Below are 21,208 nucleotides of genomic sequence, written 5' to 3' on the forward strand. Positions count from 1 at the left end.
ATGATGCAGGCGTTGGCTAGCACATAGTGGGTATAGAAATCCAGACTCAGTGACATTGCTAGACATGGAGCTTGGTTATTCAGGACAATGTGGAGTCAAGACGTGAGCTCACTTGTCACAACAGCCTGTCATCAGAATTTAGAAATCACTATGGATGGGGCTGCCATGCCTGACTGGCTCACTATGTTCTGGCACAATCGTGTGGCAGGATTATGACATGGCGGTGCTGAAGTTGCAGCTGTTTCATTTATCAGGTTCCTCTGATCATTCTACTATGTGCTCCCTATGCATATGGGCACCTTTTACCTTCTTGTTGGAGAAGGTTTTTCAGCCCTGTGAACACCCCCTTAGAATCTCTCCTACATTATTCCTTTATCTCCTTCCTCTCTCCATATTCACTTTCCTCCTTTCGTTGCGCACTGTCACATTGTATCAAAGTCATATGTGGGAGTCAGGAGATCTTGAAGAGCATGTTGTCTACAACAAAACTTGCTAGACGTCAACCTCATGTGCTAGAAATCTTGCATTTGGAGTCAAAAAAGGTAGGGCGAACCCCTTTTATACAGCAATTACCAAGGTAGATTTGCATTTTGACCTTGGGCAACTTCTAACAAGCTGGGCAGTGTTATTCCTACACTCGCGCAGCTTCCGATAGGCTGGGTGGCCATTCTAATAGCTACGCAGCACCATACAAGCATGTGTTTTCTACAAGCAGCCACTAGCACACTTGCTGCAGAACCAGGCCTTGCATTGCCAGCATTTTCTATAGGCAACTACCCTCTACATCTATGTTTTAAAGCAGAGCACCCTCCTTCAATTAGGCAGCACATTTTCTTTTCTACACTAATCTTCTCTTTTCTCATCACCAGGAGACTCGAGCTTCCCTTTCCTCTCCATTTATGGCCTTCCTAGACTCCAGACCCATGTTCTCTTCACCGAGCCGGCCATCTTTGTTGAGGATTTTTCTACATGCATCCCTTTTGTGACAGGTTGGCAAGAGAGGGGACTATCTATGCTATGCTCCATTTCCCTTCCATTGTGCAAGGCCCTCCAAGGTGGCTTTCTATTGCCGCACCCATTCCCATTCGTGCTCCGTTTATCCCACAAGTTCCATCCCATGTTGAAAAACCACTTCTTCAGTTTACACACTTTATTTAGGGTTTCACACTAACAATACCAAAAAGGGTTGGTGTCCTCATTCTAGTCACTTCTTCAATGGGCGTCGACACGGTGATGCACCACCCTAGACAGCTTATGCATATAAATAGGCCATCACTTCATTCATTCACCACCACTTCAATCATTCTTCACCCCTCTTCCTTCGTCATTCCGACACCCTTCCCTTCTCTTGCCTCTCCACTACCCTCACACCCCTTAGGCTAACACTGTGGTTCATGGTGGCCATCCATCTCTCTCCTCCAACATGGCGACCTTCTGTCTCATCTTGGCGTCATGTTAGGCCAGCCTACCACCTGCGTTTGGCTGCCTAGAGAATTCCCCACATCTTGGCATCAGCCCTATACAGCCTGCGACTTCTTCAATGGGCGTCGACACGGTGATGCACCACCCTAGACAGCTTATGCCTATAAATAGGCCGTCACTTCATTCATTCACCACCACTTCAATCATTCTTCACCCCTCTTCCTTCGTCATTCCGACACCCTTCCCTTCCCCCGCCTCTCCACAACCCTCACACCCCTTAGGCTAACACTAGTTCATGGTGGGCATCCATCTCTCTCCTCCAACATGGCGACCTTCTGTCTCATCTTGGCGTCATGTTAGGCCAGCCTACCACCTGCGTTTGGCTGCCTAGAGAATTCCCCACATCTTGGCATCAGCCCTATACAGCCTGCGACTTCTTCAATGGGCGTCGACACGGTGATGCACCACCCTAGACAGCTTATACCTATAAATAGGCCGTCACTTCATTCATTCACCACCACTTCAATCATTCTTCACCCCTCTTCCTTCGTCATTCCGACACCCTTCCCTTCTCCCGCCTCTCCACAACCCTCACACCCCTTAGGCTAACACTGTGGTTCATGGTGGGCATCCATCTCTCTCCTCCAACATGGCGACCTTCTGTCTCATCTTGGCGTCATGTTAGGCCAGCCTACCACCTGCGTTTGGCTGCCTAGAGAATTCCCCACATCTTGGCATCAGCCCTATATAGCCTGCGACTTCTCCCTACCACTTGGCGGCATCAAACTCCTTGCATTTTGGGTCTTCTTTATAAAGCATCATCTTCCATCAACTTGGTGTTAGCATCCTCATCCTCCAAGTAGTGTCACCACCTGCATTTGGCTATTTAGAGGCCATCTCCCTGCCTAGGGTCACCTTCTTCACCTTAGCAACAATGTCCTTGCCCTTAGCAACAATGCACCATGCCGAGGACTTTGCTTCGGTCCTTTGACAACTACTTGTCATCTTCCTCATCTCCAACGGCATCAAAGGACTATGGTTCTCTCCCTCGATAGCTGTCCTTCACCTTCCAATGATTACTTCAATAGCCCACTACCCAAAGAATTGTGTTTCCCCCCCTTCTGTGCAGATTACCCACGACTGTTGCCGTCTCATTCAAACAAGATTGTGCAATCATCTTTTGAGCTTCCGTTGTATCAGCTTTTCTTCATACCATGATTCACTGCATCACCATCATGTTCTTGTCTTTCTAAATTTCTCTTCTCTCTCAATGTTTGTTGTACACACTTTGCGTTTCTCCTTGCAAGTCATGTTGTCCCTCCGATCTCTTATTAGTCATTTTTTCACATCCCATCCTCCACAATCTCCTCTAATGCTCCCCTCATACCTCCCATCCCTTTCAAACAAAGGCGATATTGGTAATGCAGCTATGGATTTCCTCGCCCTTTGTGTTTCAGACGGGCTTCCCAAGATCATGAGGAGTTTTCTCAAGGTTTCCAATCTACTTTGGGTCTTTCCTTCATGCAGCAACCTCTTTTCTTCGTCATCCAGCCACCAAGCCACCCTCCCTTGCCGCTTGGCCCTTGGTTTCTGTTGATTCTATGCAACTTATGGCGCCTTCAATAGTTCCTAGCTATGGTCTCATAGTTGGGCTCGTAGCTTGGCTCACCCATCCCTAACTAGAGTTTCCAAGAGTGATTTTTTTAAGGCCTCTCTATTTCCATTGCCATATGGTGGCCTTCCATTTGATCGGATTTTTATATGGAGAGGAGATCTTGCTCCTTGACTGGCTTTCTTCATTGACGAACTTCAAAGCATTGGCACTCTTCCTGCCACCCTCGGATCCACATCTCCTTTGGCCTTCCACCACATCCAAGATCTAAGAAGGGGGGAGAAAGTGTAGAATTGCAATCTACGTTCTGCTCCCTACCTACGTGCCGCTGCCCTCGCCCCCGTGCCCCGTCGAATTGCGCTGCCTCCTCACTATCGTGCTGCCCCCTCTGCTTGTCATCAACGATGCGCCACCACATTACGCTTCCCCCACCTCGCCATCGCATCACGCTGCACCCCCTGCCCTGTGACCCCCACTATCACAGTGTGCCTACGCCCTCCCCCCCGCCCTAAGTCCCCCCCCCTCTGCCCTATGTACCATTGACCTCTCCCGCATTCTCTCCCATCTCTTCCATCCTACGGCCACCTGCCCACACACCTCCCACGCCGCCATCCGTGGCGCCCGACACCTCTACCAACATCAAAAAACAGAATCCAACCCCCCTCGCCATTGCCCTTGCCCTCTTCCCCCCCCCCCCCCAGTTGCTCCCTCCATTTGCAGCAACTCCCCCCCCCCTTCGGCAGTACAACAGTGTGTTGGGTAGATTCTCAGTAGGGAAGCGCAATGGAAACCTCTGGTCAGGCACCGGTGCATTCTGTGAGTGCCCCCTGTCAAACACCTTGCGCATTGTCCTCTCTGAGGAACAACTCTTGGCTGTCAGTGCCACAGAGCTGGAGCTTAAAGAAACAGTGATTTTCAGCCAGATAGTATGACACTCTCCAACCAAGGCCCAGCTTCGGGATTGGCTCCACTCCACGCTACGCATTGGCACAGCACAGGCCGTGGGGGCAATCCTCATACGCTTTGGGATCTTCGTGGTACGTCTCACCTCCGCAGACACAGCTCGGGAGTTAGTGGAGAGCTCGCCCTATGCCTCCACGAAGAGGGTCATTCACATGGTCCCCTGGTACAGCGTCTTCACAGTGGAGTCATTTGAGCTCCACAACAGATTTCTCCAACACCCAGTCACTTTACTTTTTCCCAGACTGGCGGTAGAGTACCTCCAGTTAGTGGAGGACTTTGGTCAGCTCTTCTGCACAGTTCTCCTTGCCTCCTTCGCGGATGCTGTGACAACTGCAAGAGTTTCCAAGGTACGGGTGGCCGTGAAAGACACAAAGAGTATACGCAAGTTCTTGGAGATAGAGGCTGGAGGTCGCTCTTTTAGGCAGCAGGTCATTGTGACCGGGCAACCAGGGCAATGCCTGCGCTACCATGACTTTGGGCATCAAGCAGCTGACTGTACATGCTTCGGACCCAAGGCGGCTCCATCGACAAGCCCACAGGTGGATGCTGACGGCTTCACACGGGTCCAGAGACGACAGAGAGGTAGACGACAAGGGGAACCGCAATCAGCTCCGCAGACACAGCCTTATTAACAGGGAGCAAGAGGGTGAGCGACGCACCCTCGACAGGGCACTCCGCAACCACCCCTGCCCGCCCCACCCGGCAGGGCCGCAACCCCCTACATCCACCACCCACGCCACAGACTACCGCACCAGAGAGCCCACACCCCCCACACCCACCCTTCCCCACCTCCCATGCCCCGCCCACTGACCCGAGCCCATGCCCTCCCCCCTTCCAAGGCCACCAGCCCCCCCTGCCACCCGCCATGCACCTCCAACCATCCCTCGATCTTCTCCCCCCACCCGCCACCTTCCCTATCAAGCACCCCATCCACCCCCGGTTTTGGTGATCCCCCCCCCCAGAACCACCCCCCTCCCTCCCATAGGAGGTGATGAGCCACAAACGCCTACATCCTCGCACCAGCAGTTCCCCCCCTCCCATACAACCACCAGCTCATCTGCTCGTGCAGCCTGTTACACTTTCTCGAGACAAGCACAGCTGTTGCCACAAGAGTTCCCCCGAAGTGGCCCATGGTCCTACCTGAGAGTTGCGAAGTGTGAAGAGTTCCCACTATCTCTAGAGGTAGGAATCTTCGTGGTTCGCAAGTCAAGGAGGAGCAAGGTCCATCTACTAGCACCACCAAATGGAACAAACTACGCCTTCTTCTTTCAGTCCTCCCACTCAGGGGTTTGGATAACGGCACAGATAGAGAAGGAGTTAAAAGAGTCAGGTGGAGGACCGCATCTCCCAGTGGATGGGAGATAAAGGACTAGCACTATTCGTGCAGCAGTGGCCTAGCTGAACGATGGACATTAATCGGTGGGCTGGTGCTGAGGTCCCGCACTTGAGCATCATCTTTCTAGCCCGTCCACACTGGAAAGCTCTGCCGGATGTGATGGAGTGGCCCCTGGCACAGGCGGCCCGTTTCTACCAACACAGAGTCGCGACTCTCAACATGGCTAATTGACGCATTGATAGTACCACCTGGAGCATCTATCACCCCTATGGTCCCAGCTGAGGGCCACCATGGGGGATTGGAGTTCTCCATCCAGACCTGCGGCAAAGCGCACTTGCATGCCTCATAATTTCTCCTCCTCATCAGCAGCTTCCAAACCGAATAGATGCCTATTCGGTCAGTCACAGGTTTCCCCATGAGCTTACACCTCGCATCATGGAATGTGAACAATCTCCACTACAATGGGGCACGTGGTTCTAGAAAGTTGATTGTTCAGCAGGAGCTGCAGTCTGCCCTTGCCAGATGGATGGACATCCTAATTCTACAAGAGCACAAGCTCACGCCCACCCAAGCCCAACGGGTAGGAAAGGTACTACTGCACAGCTCCCGCACTTACTGGGAGCACGCCATAGTTACCCATGGTAGGAGTGGAGGCGTATGCACCTCTATCGGCCCGAGTCTCACCGCCTGTGTACGAGACCACGAGACGATAGTGGAAGGGAGGGTTTTATGAATCAGATTGGACATTCGGGACTCGTGCCTAGGAGTCCTCAATGTCTATGCCCCTACGGAGGTTAGGAAGGGCACGCAGCAAGTTCTGGGTGGAGATCGCGGAGGGACTCCCAAAGGTGGACTCTTGGATCATTGGAGAAGACTTCAACAACCTGGAGGCGTTGGAGGACCAACAGGGCAGAGGCAGAAACTACCAGAGCATGGCCGGGGAGGAGTAGGAGGCATGGGAGGTATTTCTATTGGCAGTAGGTGCACACGATGCCTGGAGAGACCCTGCCTTCCACAAGAGGGAGAGGTTGCTGGACTTCTCCTAGGGATACAAGCGGCTAGGTGAAGTCCTGCTAGAGCCGTTGGACACATTTTATGTGGGAGAGTGCGGGAGGCTCTCATGGAGGCTAGATAGGACAGTTGGCGGGCACCACGTTGTTCGATCATTGCCCGGTTCTCCTGACACTAGACCCCCCAACATCTGCCCTAGACACACGATCCTGTAGGATCCCTGACTCGATCTATAGGAGGGAGGAGGTGACGACACAAATAGAGCAGCTTTGGACTAGGAAATGGGGCAGGAGGGATCGGATCGCAAAGGAGGTTGCAGAGGTCCTAACTGAATCAAGCAGAATCTGCCAAGAGGTAACCATACAAGCCAAGCAGCAAAGCTGGGAAGAGAAGAGAGCACTTCAGCGGGACCTTGCAACCACACAGAGATTACTACAAGAGGCATCCGGGGATCCCACCCTCCACGCACGGGAGGTGCGAGCACGAGTAGCCATTGCGGGCCTAGAGGACAAGCGCTCAGAGTTCTCTTTCCGTACAATGTGCATGCAGTTCTTCCAAGTGCACCACCCTCGCACCTCAAGAGAGCAAATATGCAACCTCCGAGATCAGTATAGGACTCGCTCTAGGCCAAACGAGGTGATGGAGATTGCCACTAACTACTACGGTCGCCTTTTCCAACAGGAGACGGCCTCAGCTAGAGGACAGCGATATAGGCAACAGGTTTGGGATCACATCCCGTCCCTCGTCACAGAGGAGATGGGACACTCCCTCCTAGCCCCCTTCACAGAGAAGGAACTAGAAGAGGCTTTCCATACACAGGACAGGAAGAAATGCCCGGGAGGATGGTCTCTCCAAGGCTTTCTTTACTACCTACTGAGAAGTGGTGAAGAACCCCCTACCGATGGCCTTCCAAGAGATTTTCACTTCAAGACAGATGCCAAGGAGCCTTTCGACAAGCCTCATCAATCTTCTTCCCAAAGGAGGAGATTGATTGGAGCTTTCCCAGTGAAGACCGATCACCTTATTGTTAGTGGCCTATAAGGCATTGGCAAAGATGATTGGTAGGCAACTATGCTCCATCCAGCCTGACATCATCCATGACACACAGACAGGCTTTGTCTAGGATAGGAGCATCCTGGACAATGTATTTACCTTCTTTGAGGCGACAGAGTAGGCTCAGCACAGTGGGTAGAGACTAGCCATACTTCTCTTGGATTTTGAGAAAGCTTATGATAGGGTGGACTGGGATTTTCTAGAGGGCACCATGGCGAGGTTGGGTTTCCCACAGGCTTGGATTCACGAGGTCTCTGCACTTTACAGATCGGCCACCAGCAGGGTTCTCATAGGGGGTAGGCATGGGGAGGAGTTTTGGCAGGAGAGATCAGTTTGGCAAGGCTGCCCCCTAGCCGTGTACCTGTTCCTACTCTTTGCAGAGGTGATGTCTCACTTCCTCAGGTCTCGTGTGAGCAGTTTACGCAGCCTCCGATTTCCAGTGAGAGAGGAGACGGAATTGCTAGACTTAGAGTATGCAGACGATACAGCACTCTACATAGAGAACAATGAGTTGATGTTGGAGAGAGTGAGACTGGCCCTTGAGGTGTTCTATTCAACAGCGGGAGCGAAAATCAACTGGTGAAAGTCGGTCGGTTTTCTCACAGACTCGGACTCTAGCACAGAGTGGGGCGTCCACCTTGGATTTAGATGGGTGAGCAGAGGGCAGACCGTCCAGTACCTAGGATTCCAGGTGGGACTCGACATCACTCCCACCCAGCAGTTTCTTCCAGTCCCCGATTCTATTCGGAGAAAGCTGACCTATTGGAGCACGGCTCGTCTCTCACTAGCCGGGCGAGCCCTGGTGGTTAATAAGGTCCTCCTAGCGACGGCCTGGTACATCGCCTCGTGTTGATATTTCTCCTCGTCTTACGTAGTGCAGCTTCGCCGCCTTGTGCGGAACTTCCTTTGGTCCAGATCCGATAGCTCTAGGGATTCCCAAGCCAAGGTGGCGTGGATGACCATCATACAGCATTGGTCAGAGGGTGGGCTCGAGACCAGAGACCTAGAGTTTCAGAGGTGCCGGCAGCCCTGGCTGAATGCTTGCCAACAGAAAGCTCCCCGTGAGATATATCCAAGGCTGGATGCTACAGAACGAAGGATGCAACATGCTCCTCTCCACATGAGTTGCGCCTCCTCACATGACCAAAGGCAATGCTTGGGGGTTTCCAGAGGCTTGCCAAGGGTTGCTATGTATCTGCTAACCACTCCCACTGCAAAAGCAATGTGAGGACGTATAGCAACCATAGCATACATCAAACTGCCAACAGCTAAAGCATATGGTATCTTGGCCATTTCAGTCTTCTCATCATCAGATGTAGGGTTGTCCTCTGCACTGAGTTTCACATATGGAGGCAATGGAACCCCAATTGTTTTCCTCCCCTCCATATTGAAGCGCTGCAAAACTTTGGAGATATACTCCTGTTGAGATAGATAGAGTAAGCTTTTAGATCTATCTCTGAGTATTCACATGCCAAGAATGTGATTTGTATCACCCAGTCCTTCATGTCAAACCTACCATGAAGACTTTGCTTCAATGAATCCAAGGCATGAGTATCCTTGCCAGCAATCAGCATGTCATCTACATACAAAACCAAGATAATAAGGCTGCTATCTGCTACCTTCTTGGTGTACAAACAGTGATCCACTTGACTTCTATGAAAGCCTTGGGATTGCATGAATGTATCAAACTTATGATACCATTCTCTTGGTGCTTGTTTTAGCCCATACAAAGTCCTATTGAGTTTACATATCATTTTTTATTTCCCTTGTTCAACAAACCCTTCAGGCTACTGCATATATATGTCTTCATGCAAATCACCATGTAAAAACGCAATCTTTACATCCATTTGTATGAGTTCCATATCTTCAACTGCAACCAAGCCCAAAATGGTTGGTGTGCACATGGGCTGAAATTTTATTTAAATGTTCCTTGCATTATGTTTGAGAGTTACAATCACTATTATGCAGAATCCGTATTGATTTACAGCAATTATAAATTTTCAAAACTCAAAAAGACACTAATTTTGATGGAAATTGATAGTTTTTTTATTTTGAGTGGAAAAAAATAAGTGGACATGAGATAAAATAAGAAAAAATACTAAGTTTCAGTTCCAATGATTAGTCATCAGAAAAAAAACTAGAAAATATCTACTTTCTATTAAAAATAAATGAAAAAATATAGAGAAAAAATGAAAAATTTGAATTTCTTGCATTTTTAAAAAATGAAAAAATAAGATCTACGTATGTGAATGTCTAATGAGGCTAAAGCATGAGGTTAAGCCTCAATTTGGCCCTTGTCCATGTAATCATCTTAACTACAGGCGAGAAAATCTCATCAAAGTCAATTCCATGCTCCTACTTGTATCCTTTTGCAACCAATCTTGCTTTGTACTTTTGGTAAGGAACCAAAAGTGACCTTCATCTTGTAAACCCATTTGCATGGAAGGGTTTTCTGCCCCTTAGGCAACTGCACCAAGTCCCAAGTGCCATTTTTTAAAAGATTCCATCTCTGACAGCATGGCTTTATACCACTTCTTACTGTCCTATCTGTCCATTGCTTCCTTGAAGCAAGACGGTTCACCACAATCTATCAACATGACATACTTAGCCACATTAATTGCACCAAGAACAAATCTATCAAGTTGTCTAGTAGCCCTATAAGATCTCCTAACCCAATGGTCATTGTTTGCTGCATGTTCTTGCAAATTTCCTTTTTCAGCATGCTGTCCTAGCATTTCAGCCTGCAAATCAACATTAACAGCTTGCTGTCCTAGCTGGTCTTGCACATGTAATGGCTTATTTTCATGGACAATAGCTGGCTGATCATTTCATGCATTTACAGGTTCATTTACAATGGGTATTTGCTGATGTACAGCGGGCACAATGTATTTCTTCCCGAAACACAACCCTACGGCTTCCTCAGTCTTTTCGGGCTGTTTGTGCATGCGATCTTCCCGGAAGATAACGTCATTGCTGCATACTATTTTCCTTTTCTCGGGATCCCACAATTTATACCCCATTTCACCCTCATCACCATATCCTAGGAAAATGCATTTACTGGACTTTGGCTCAAGTTTGCTGCATTTTTCTTTACGAATGTGCACAAAAGCCTCACAGCCAAACACTTTTAGATGAGCATATGAAGGTGGCTTGCCCGAACGCGCTTATTGGGAAACCCCCCCCCCCCCCAAAGACCTGTTTGGTGACAGATTAATCAGATGAACGGCTGTCATAACAGCCTCTACCCAAAAAACCATGGGGTAATGCACCATGAGACAGCATCGTACAGACCTTATCCTGTATGGTCCAATTCATACGCTCTGCAACTCCATTTTGGGGTGGATTATGAGGGGCAGTGAGCTCTCTCTTTATCCCTTTGCTGTCACAAAATGCCTGAAAGGCCTTGGACACATATTCCCCACCATTGTCAGAGCGAAGACACTTAAGTGTCTTATCTGTCTGATTTTCAGCAAATGCCAAGAATTTTTTAAACTTGTCAAGCACTTCATCCTTGCTACGAATAGGATAAACCTATACTTTCCGTGTAGCATCATCGACAAAGGTGACAAAATATTTCTTTCTCCCTAAAGATAATCCTTGCATTTGACATACATCCGAATGTACTAACTCTAGAGGAGAAGATTTCAAAGAAAGAGACTTTTTGTGAGATGTTTGTGCATGTTTGCCATAAATGCAATGATCACAATGCTCAAAATCAGCATAACGAAGACAAGGCAAGTAACCCAAACAAGAAAGCACTTTCATTCCTGTTTGACTCGTGTGACCCAATTGGCCATGCCACAAAGAAACACTTGGCTGCTCGGTCACGGCAACAGTATGGTCACGCACACTAGATACATGAAGTAGATACAACGTATCACTCTTGCAACCTCTGGCAACAACCCTAGATTCCTTACAGATCTTCCATTTTCCATCACCAAAGGTGGTATGAAAACCATCATCATCTAGCTACCCTGTGCTAATCAAGCTCTTCTTGAGCCGAGATACATGCCGTACATGTTGAAGTGTAAAGACAAAGCCATGCTGAAACTGTAACTGCACACTGCCAATACCTGCAATCTCACATGCATAGCTATCCCCAAGATAGACAACACCATGTCGACCCCCTGTATAGGCGGAAAACCACTCACGATGAGGGGTGACATGAAAGGAAGCACCTCAATCAAGAATCCAAGTATGCATGTCATCATCTGTATCTGCAAGCAAAGCATGTGCACCAAAATGTGAAGAGACAAAGAGTACATCACTCCCACTATCACTGTCATGAGTGACTACATTCATCTCTTCAATTTTTACATTGCTCTTCTTAGGCTGACTGTCCTTCTTCTCTTCCTTGCAATCATCGGTCTTCTTACCTTTTCCTTTTCTCTTTCTTCCATTTATAGCAATCACGTTTAAAGCGACCCTTCTTGCCACAATGATGGCATTCAACATCTTAGCCACGTGATTTACTGCGTCCCTTGATATCATATTTGCCCTTTTGTTGTGATCTACCCCTAGTATGCAAAGCACTGGAAGACTTACTGGATGCATTGTTCTGCCGATTCATCTCTTCCATAAGTAGAGCACTCTCTACATCAGCATACAAAAGGATCACATTAGAATTGCTCATAACAGTCTTGAATGTATCCCAACTCTCTAGTAGAGTGCAAAGCAAGAAAGTAGCCTTAAATTCCTCATCAATCATGAACTTCAAGGCAACCAGCTGGCTGAAAATGGAGTTAAACTCACTCAAGTGAGTAGACATTGCTGTACCTTCTTTTATACGCAAATCCATAAGTTTTTTCAGCCAATACACTTTGCTTGCAGCACTCTTCTGTACATGCAGTTCTTCCAGTCTAGTCTATATAGCATATGCAGAATCCAAACCTTCAATGTTGAACAGCAAGGCATCAGAAATTGATAGCTCTATGGTTGAGCGTGCAAGCTCATTCAACTCATCCCAATCATCCTGATCCATGTCCACGGGCTTTGCTCCTTTGGTTTTTATCGGCTTTGCCTGCTTCTTTTGTAACAGGATATTGAAGCACTGTTTTTGCCAAACTGCAAAATTATGTGCGCCTTCAAGCTTCTTTAAGTGCATCAAATTACTACTGTCATTGCTTCCAGCCATGATTTTCAGCCCAAGTGTAACCAAAAAACCAGCAAATTCAGGCCCAAACTGTCACCCAAGTGACCAAGGTACAAACAAGTACCAATCAGCAATAAATGACCACGTAGAAGTACAGATTTCAGATCTGTAATTAGGTTTTCAGAAACACCAAACCAAGTGCTACAGCATTATCCAACTGATTACAGCTGTTCCAAAGGGCATGTGCATCACATTACATGAGAAATCCCAAAATTTCAGCTGCAATTTCTGTTGTACATGTACCCACGAGCATAAAATTTGACACGAACGGTCAAAAGCCCCAAAATTTTGTGCTCAAAAGCATCAAACACACATCTGCATTTCCTCTGTCATGCATAGGACTGTCCAATTTTGCCAAAATAAAGCAATTTCAGCAAAACCCCCAAATTTTACCAAGTGTTGATGTCCAAATTGCGCGGTTTTCAACCTGCATGTACATAAAATGACCAAATGCTGCACAAATTTTGCCCAAACTGCAAAAACCCCAAATTGCACGGGGTCCAATGTGCCTCAATGTCAAGAAATTGGGTTAATTTCAGCCCAAATTGTGCATGTACATGAAAAGCTCCAAATGTCAGGGACAAAATGTCATAAATTCCTGCAATTTCTGAGACAGATATCACTGTTGCATCTTGCTCACACCAAATCTGGACAAATCCCCAAATTTTCTAAGTCCTGCGTGCATTAATTTCAGTAAAATTGAAAGAATTTCACTGAAATGTGAAAAGCCCCAAAATTCCAAGGCAAATGTGCACCGACTTTGCAATTTTTGAGTCAGATTGTCCAATTCTATGTTGAGATCCCCAAATTCGAGAAAAGCCCCAAATTTCTGGGACAATTTTGCACAGATCCGAGATATTGTGCTTGCATGAGCGAAACCTTGGTTGGAGGGGAAATTTACAAAGGATTTTGAAGAGAAAAAAAGATTGATGACGGGTCTATTGACCCATCAATCGTACGATGTGACCCTGACACCGCCTCTTCGCCGTTCGCGCTGGTCACCCTGCTGGACACAGCGCCTGTCGCAGGTCCCTCACGCCACGTCAACCAGTCGCCCCCGTCGCCTGTTCGCAAGTCAATCGTGGAGCCCCGTCCAACAGCCCCCCGTCGTTCTACAGGTCGACAGTTCGTGTGGAGCCCCCGTCGTGCAGCCCGTCACCTGTCACGCAGCTCGACTGGTCACGCAGCTCTTGCCCGCTCCTCAACAATCCACAAAACTGTTACACGAGACTCTGCGTGTTGCCTGCACCTCTCAACAGTCCACAAGATTGTTACACCTGTTGATCTACCCCTCAACAGCTTGAGTGAGCCATTGGCTCTGATACCAGTTTGTAGGGTGAGGTTAGGCACGGAGATCGAGGCAGACAGTTGTTACGCGTAGTGAGAGAGACAGAGAGAGTGTGAGAGAGCAAAGTAGAGAGTGAACACGTTTTTCGGTACAATGACGAGTGTACCACTTTAGGTTTTTAGATAGATATATGTATGAAAGTACAATGTGCTAAGGGTGTGTTCACACCCGTGCACATATAAAAGGCACGATGGCCCTTTATTCCCAACAAACCAATGGTATTCATGGTTGAGACGACCAAACAGAGCATGTCAAAGCTCGCTCTAGGAGTGAGAAGAAAGAAGATAGAGGGAAAGAGTGGTTGTGTCCTTCTTGAACAGGGTGGTGATTGACTTGATTTAACTTAGATTGCAGCAAGCATTAACTTCACAAATCTGAAATGAAAATGGCCGAGGGAATGTCAATGAAGATGAGAGATGGCCATCAGACAATCAATCTATTTGATCACAAGTTCACAAGATCATAGGACTCTAAGATAGCCTCCACCATCACCTTCTAGATGCCAAGTTGTCTCCGTCAAGCTTTTGATGCTAGGAAAGCACTGGTAGGACATGGACCTTGTGTTACATGTTGGCCTAGAAATCCATGTCTAAGTCACTAGACATCCTTCTCTCGCCTTGAAATAATTGCACTTCTCAAGTAGTCCCCCACAACTCTGAAAACGCAGCCTGTTAGGACTTCATCCTCCCAAACTTTGAGGTTACTTTACCTCCAGCGGCGATTAATATGCAAAACTTGATACAAGGCAAAAAACGCACTTCTCCCACTAACTCTTTTGCAAAATCAGGTCCATATGCTTTCTCTTGCCTCCATGCATGCCCACGCAGCCCTTGTGATGAGCAAACCCAGAAAATCTATCTCAATTTGCGAGCCCCTTTGCTTGCTCTAACCATAGGTCAATGGGCAGCCTTCCAACTCACACTCTTAAACTGAAATTGTAGCCTCATGGATGCACCAAATATTCCTCTTGAAACCTGTCCACCACGGATCAGCCCTTCATTGCTCTGGTACCATGTCAGAGTGGAGCATTGCAAAAGCAAATGCACACAGCTGAGTCAAATAGATGAATATGGAGACACACACATACAGAGAGAGAGAGAGAGAGAGAGAGAGAGACAAATAACTCCAAGAAAAATGAAGACTGAAATCCAGAACACAGTATGTGCAAGGGCTGGTGTCACAGCATTCAAGCCGAACCTCGCTATCACTAACAAATCAAAAGTACATGATCACACATGCCCAGGACTGCCTAAAGAAGAGTGGATCGGCCAGTATAAAACTGGCCAAATGCAGTAGCCCACATGGCAGCATGGCCGACTGGCAGTCCCGACTGCCCCCGCCCGCTGCCTGTAAGTTGTAACTTGAGCATTGCCCATTAAGCCCCATGGGCTGCCTGCCTACCTGGCGGCTGCCTCCCACCTGTATCTGCCTGCCCCCGAAGACTGCCCAACCTGCCCACTGCCTGTCCAAGAGGTATAGAGGCTTGGATAGATAGAAAATGTGGTTCTTTTCTTTTTTTTTGCAAATAAAATGTGGCTGATTATATTACTCAAAAAAAACTAATTACAGCGGAGTGCTCATGCTCAACAGACTAGCCGGAGCTGATGCAAAGTCACAAATACATCATGTATACAAGCCTCTCAAGGGGGTCTAGGGGGGAAGAAGCCATGGAGGGGGGGTGTATTGCCATCTCGGGCTGCCTGCCTGCATCACGAAAAACAGGTCTTGGCCGTCCCAAGTACGCATGAAATGACAAGGGAGCTCTTGATGAGCCGTGGACTCGCCCTGCACCTGAGATCCCAACAGCCACGGAGGGAGTGGATGATGGAGGTCCAGAGCTCTGCTAAGGTCGCCTGTACTGAAATTCTCTCTCCGCCGAAAGCCTCCTGACACCGCGCCTTCCAGATATGCCATCCAGTAAGACTCCCTATGATCTCCTATACCTCAGAGCAGTTTGCTGTGGGCTCTAGTACCTGGCGGATGGGTAAAGCCTCCAAACTGACCACTATGCACGACCCTGCCTCGATGATGAATACCGTGTCCTGCATCCCAGCCTCATATAGAAGGTGACGGCCCTAGCTGACTGCCTGCCAGCAGAAAGCTTCCCATGAGATACATCCAAGGCTGGGTGCTATACGGCTAAGGATGCGGCATGCTCCTCTCCACACGAGCTGCGCCTCCTCACATGACCAAAGGCAGGCTGCTGTGTGCAGCACTTACAACCTCCCTCCTTCTACATTTGGGCAAGTCAACTTCCCACCGCCAAGCCTCCATGTGCCACCAGCCATAAGAAATACAATACCCTCCTCAGCCTCCAGCTATCCCCATAGGCGGTGCTAGAAGGTCTGTCGAAATGGCTCCATGATGCTGTGCTCCACCCAGTGCCTACTACGTGACAGCGCCCAATCCATATCCTCCTACATCAGTACGTGTCTGCCAATCATAGCGGTGTACTCCAGGAACCTCGATGGCTTCTTGGCGAGACTGCAATGGCCAGCCATAGCCACTCTCCTGGATCCCACTCCGGCTCATCAAGTGATCTGCCCTCCCAGATCCAAAGGCGACACTCCTTGAGCTCCTTCCAGAAAACATAGGGGTTCAGTCGCCATGTCTTCCCCTGAAGGCCCACCACCCGAATCCTCCTCCATGAATGGGCAGCTATCCCCTCATCTTGCTGCCCTTTGTCAAGGGCAAGATGCCCCCCCTCCTGAACGATGAAGAAAGTCCTCTGCGGGGATCTGCCCACTCTACCTGCCACCTACAGGGGCATGCCTACTAGCAGCCCATCTCTTCGGGCTCTATCGGAACTCGTATCAGGGGAGCAAGCCACTCTAGTAGTATTGTTGCGTCTATCTCCCTTCTCCTCAACTCCACTCCTCTCTGGCAACCTGATACTCGCTGCAACATCTCGTCCGCCATCCTGTAGACCTCCCGCTATATCCTGATGGTACGAGTCGGGCCGGCCTCCCAACCAGCCCACTGGATGTGGGGGCGCTCGCCAATCTGTGTCCCTTTCCGATCTTTGACCTAGGGGTTCCAAATCACCGACTGACGATCTATCTCCTCCTGGCAGCCTCGGGGGCTTTGGATTAGGACCTTACGGGGGCCCTACCACACACAGAGTAAGCTGCATAGGAAAGGTGATTTTGGGGGGGGGGGGGGGGGGGGAATCTGGGCTGGCGTGAAGATCCATCTCAAGGACAGCCTCCACTCACCGTCAAGCCTCAGTCTACAATCCTGAAGACCCCTCCTGCAATAAAACCTTCCAGGTCTGCCCGCCTAATGTGAGGCCGCGGACAACTAGCTTGCTCAAGAGGGCCATACTCTGATACTCTCGGTCTATGATCCCAAGCCCTCTCTCTAACCGGTGCCATATGATGGTCGCCCATGCCACCTTGGCCCTCGAATCCCTGGAGCCATCTAACCCTGACCAAAGGAAGTTCCGCACTAGGCGACGAAGCTACACTACGCAGGATGAGGAGAAGCACCAACATGAGGTGATATACTAGGCCGTCACTAGAAGGACTTGGTTAACCACCAGGGCTCGGCCGACTAATGAGAGGCGAGCCGTGCTCCAGTAGGTCAGCTTCCTCCGAATAGAATCAAGGACAAGAAGAAACTGCTGGACAGGAGTGATGTTGAATCCCACATGGAACCCTAGGTACCGGACAGTCTGCCCTCTGCTCACGTGAACGCCCCACTCCGTGCTAGAGCCCGGGTCTGTGAGAAAACCAACCAACTTTCGCCGATTGATTTTCGCTCCCGCTGCAAGACAGAGCACCTATAGAGCCAACCTCAATCTCTCCAGCATCAGCTCATCGTCCTCTATGTAGAGTGTTGTGTCATCTCCATACTCCGAGTCTAACAACTCAATCTCCTCTCACTGGAAATCGGAGGCCATGTAATCCGCTCACATGTGACCTAAGGAAATGGGACATCGCCTCTGCAAAGAGTAGCAACAGGAACCGGGCAAGGGGGCAACCTTGCTGTACCGATCTCTCCAACCGAAACTCCTCCCCTCGCCTACCACCTATGAGAACCCTACTGGTGGCTGATTTGTAAAGTGCGGAGACCCCACGAATCCAAGCCTAGGAGAAACCCAACCTCACCATGGTGCCCTTTAGGAAGTCCCAGTCCACCCTGTCATAAGCTTTCTCAAAATCCAAGAGTAGTACGGCCAGTCTCTGCCCTCTATGCTGAGCCCACTCTGTCGCACAAAGCATGTCTGTGTGTCATGGATGATGTCCGGAAACACGGGACGTAGTCGGCTACCAATCATCTTTACCAGTGCCTTATAGGCCACTAACGATAGTGTAATTGGTCTCTACTGGGAAAGCTCCAACCGGTCTCCCCCTTTCCGGAAAGAAGACTAATAAGGCTTGCTGAAAGACTCCCTGGAATCTATCCTAAAGTGAAGATCTCCTGAAAGGCCATCAGTAGAGGGTCCACCACCACTTTCCAGTAGGTAGTGAAAAAGACTCCTCTAGTTTCTTCTCTATGAAGGGGGCTAGGAGAGAGCATCCCATCTCCTCTAAGATGAGGGATAGGATGTGATCCCAAACCTGCTATCTACATCACTGCCCTCTAGCTGAGGCTATCTCCTGCTAGAACAAGCGACTGTAGTAGTCAGTGGCAATCTCCATCACCTCGTCTAGGCTAGAACGAGTCTTCCCATACTGATCTCGAAGGTTGTGTATCTGCTCTCCTGAGGAGTGAGGCTGATGCACCTGGAAGAACTCCTTGCACATCGTATCTCCCTTCCGCGCCCAAAAAGCTGCTAAGTTGCGGAAAGAGAACTCCGATCACTTGTCCTTGAGGCCAGCAATGGCTGCTCACACGCACACCTCCTGTGCGTGGAGGGTGGGATCCCCTGGTGCCTCCTGTAATAATCTCTACGTGGCTGCAAGGTCTCGCCGGAGTGCTCTCTCCTCCTCCCAGCTCTGCTGCCTGGCCTGTATGGCTGCCTCTTGGCAGATTCTGCTCAACTCGGCTAGGGCCTCTGCAACCTCCTCTGCAATCCGGTCCCTCCTGCCCCGCTCTTAAATGTGGTTCATATTTAGGAAATGTTTCGCAAATTTTAGGCAATAATTTCTACGCAACCATGGAAAACAGCAGGACAGATTGCTTAAGATATGGAGCCCTGAGATTCCTTATCAGGCTGAGGTTTTTATTTGGCAAGTGCTGCAAGTCATCTCTTGCTAGATCCACGATATATACCAGGTTATATTTTGGTGGTTATGTCCACACAGATCAAATGACTACTGATCAAGGAACGATGTTGGGAGGGTACCCACATGCGCCAATTTACACTCACAATATTGCCATTTTTTGAGATGAATTGTGCTTTCTGCACTATTGTAGCAGGTGGCTTCCTTTATACCTGCAGATGCCATCCATGAGAGAGCTGCTCCCTGGCTCCAGATTATTCATATGATAGTTCTCCATTCGATAGCTTCTTGATGGGATACATATGATAAGTTCATTATGGTAGATGAGAATTGCACACCAAAACAGCCCTCTCATCACCATTTCGCTCTCTTAGCTGATTTAGCACAAGTCGTTCACTCTTTTCTAATATAAAAAGTACAGTGGGAAAAAGTGAAGGCAGCAAACAGGACACTGCCTATTTCACTTAATATACTGGAACTTAGTATACCTGTCTTTTTCTTTCCTGCAGCAGCTTCTTTTTCAGCTCTTAGCTTCTCATTTGCAATAACTGAGGCACTTGATGCAACTTCCTTGGCATCTGAAGCCTTTAAAGATGTCATGGCATGCCTCATGACAGCCTTGAGCAAAGTCAGATAATGAAAACTTTTCTGCACAGAAATATTGATCCACAACAATCAAGAAAAAGAAACTAATGAACTCAGCCCGAATTCTAGCAAGATGCGATGCAGCTATATACCTCAAATGGTCTTAATTTTTGTGATATGAGTTCAGCGTACTCAATAAAATCGCTTTCTGATTTAGGAATAAAATTTTCCAGAGTCTTATCTTCATTTCTATTTCCAAAAAGCTCTGTAGTAGATTGGTAATCTGCCTCCTCTACTAATCTGCGCACAGCTCAAGGATTAGACCAAGTAAAAAGAGCAGAATAGCTGCATTCAAACAACTCACCGCTGTTGTTTCAACTTCTCTTCCAGTTTCTTTGCTGCTTCTTCTTCAGGGGTACCTTTCTCTTCTTTCACTTCAGAAGGCTTTTTCTTCTCAGCTTTTGTTTTTGGAGCTGCCGGTGCCTTTGCCTGAAAGACAAACGCAAAACATCAGACGATGAACAGTTGGACAATGCAAGCAGCTCTCAAAAACTGGTTTGAGAGATAATAAAGGGAAGAATGTTGCTCTTGAACTGGAAAAACACATACCAAAAAACAACATCACGGTGGCATTAACTCCTGCAATTTCTAAAGGCAATGTATCAGTAAATTTAAGCCCATACCCCATTCATTGTCCTGTTTCAGTTTGGTCACATGTCAAAGCCAGCTCTTCAAGGTTTATTGCAGGGACTTTTGGCATGGTCAGTTAGAGTGGAGACTTCAACATGATGCCATTTCATAGCCAGGATAAAATTGGCAAAAGATGCCCCGTGACACCAATGATATTGCAACCCAGATTGCGATTTTCATTTCAGCTAGACATGCAAATAAACTTGCACCTTTTAAGACTTCAGAGTGGTAAAAACCTTAATGAGGGTTGGCAATTAAGAGCCCGTGAAAACGAGACCTCATCATCTTTCTGTGCTTTTGCAAAGATTAATATTGATGAATGGAAGAGGTATACTCATATGTGTCCCTTTCCATGGTTTTGTTACCACCCACCCATGTAAAACTAAAAAAGGTGCATTTCAGTTTGGACCTTAATTATCTCTTTCTAAATAGCCCCAAAACTCAAAATGCTCCAAAGATTCTCATCTATAAATAGAAGCAGCTGTATAGCCACCACCTATCCTTGTTTTGCAAACTCAAACTCTGCTACTATTGATACATGATTCCAATGCTGTCCATACCATAGTAACAGGGAACCGCCTCCCAAACCCCACAATGCGGAAACACCATCCCGGAGAGATGTGCCGAAGGGGACGCTGAAATAGGACAGAGGACATCCCCAACAGTCATCCCCTTGTCCCCTACCCCATCCCCTTGTCACGTCCCCTATTAGGGAACCCTTTTTTTTTGTGGGTTTGTGGTTGGGGGGTTCTTTTGGAGGGTGAGTATTTTAGACTTCTTCCAAGCACTTCCCCTTTTTTCACACATACACGTACAAAATCAGCATGCTCTCGTATGAAGTCGTATCAAATCAATCCACATTACACAT

General features: G+C 48.3%; 1 protein-coding gene across 1 annotated transcript in view; it reads right to left on the bottom strand.

Moving 5' to 3' along the window:
* Positions 1 to 21,208, bottom strand: part of LOC148040506 (uncharacterized) — a 30,882-nt gene that overhangs the window by 1,984 nt on the left and 7,690 nt on the right. The window contains exons 3-5 of the mRNA XM_087700041.1: positions 20,015 to 20,139; positions 19,803 to 19,950; positions 19,554 to 19,713 (exon numbers count right to left, since the gene is read on the bottom strand). Of these exons, the coding sequence (XP_087556167.1) occupies positions 19,554 to 19,713; positions 19,803 to 19,950; positions 20,015 to 20,139 (433 nt within the window). The remainder of the gene's footprint in view (positions 1 to 19,553; positions 19,714 to 19,802; positions 19,951 to 20,014; positions 20,140 to 21,208) is intronic.

The sequence above is a fragment of the Lygodium microphyllum genome, chromosome 2, assembly GCF_053477565.2.
Source record: "Lygodium microphyllum isolate KBCC chromosome 2, Lygodium_microphyllum_v1.1.10, whole genome shotgun sequence".
NCBI lineage: Eukaryota > Viridiplantae > Streptophyta > Polypodiopsida > Schizaeales > Lygodiaceae > Lygodium > Lygodium microphyllum.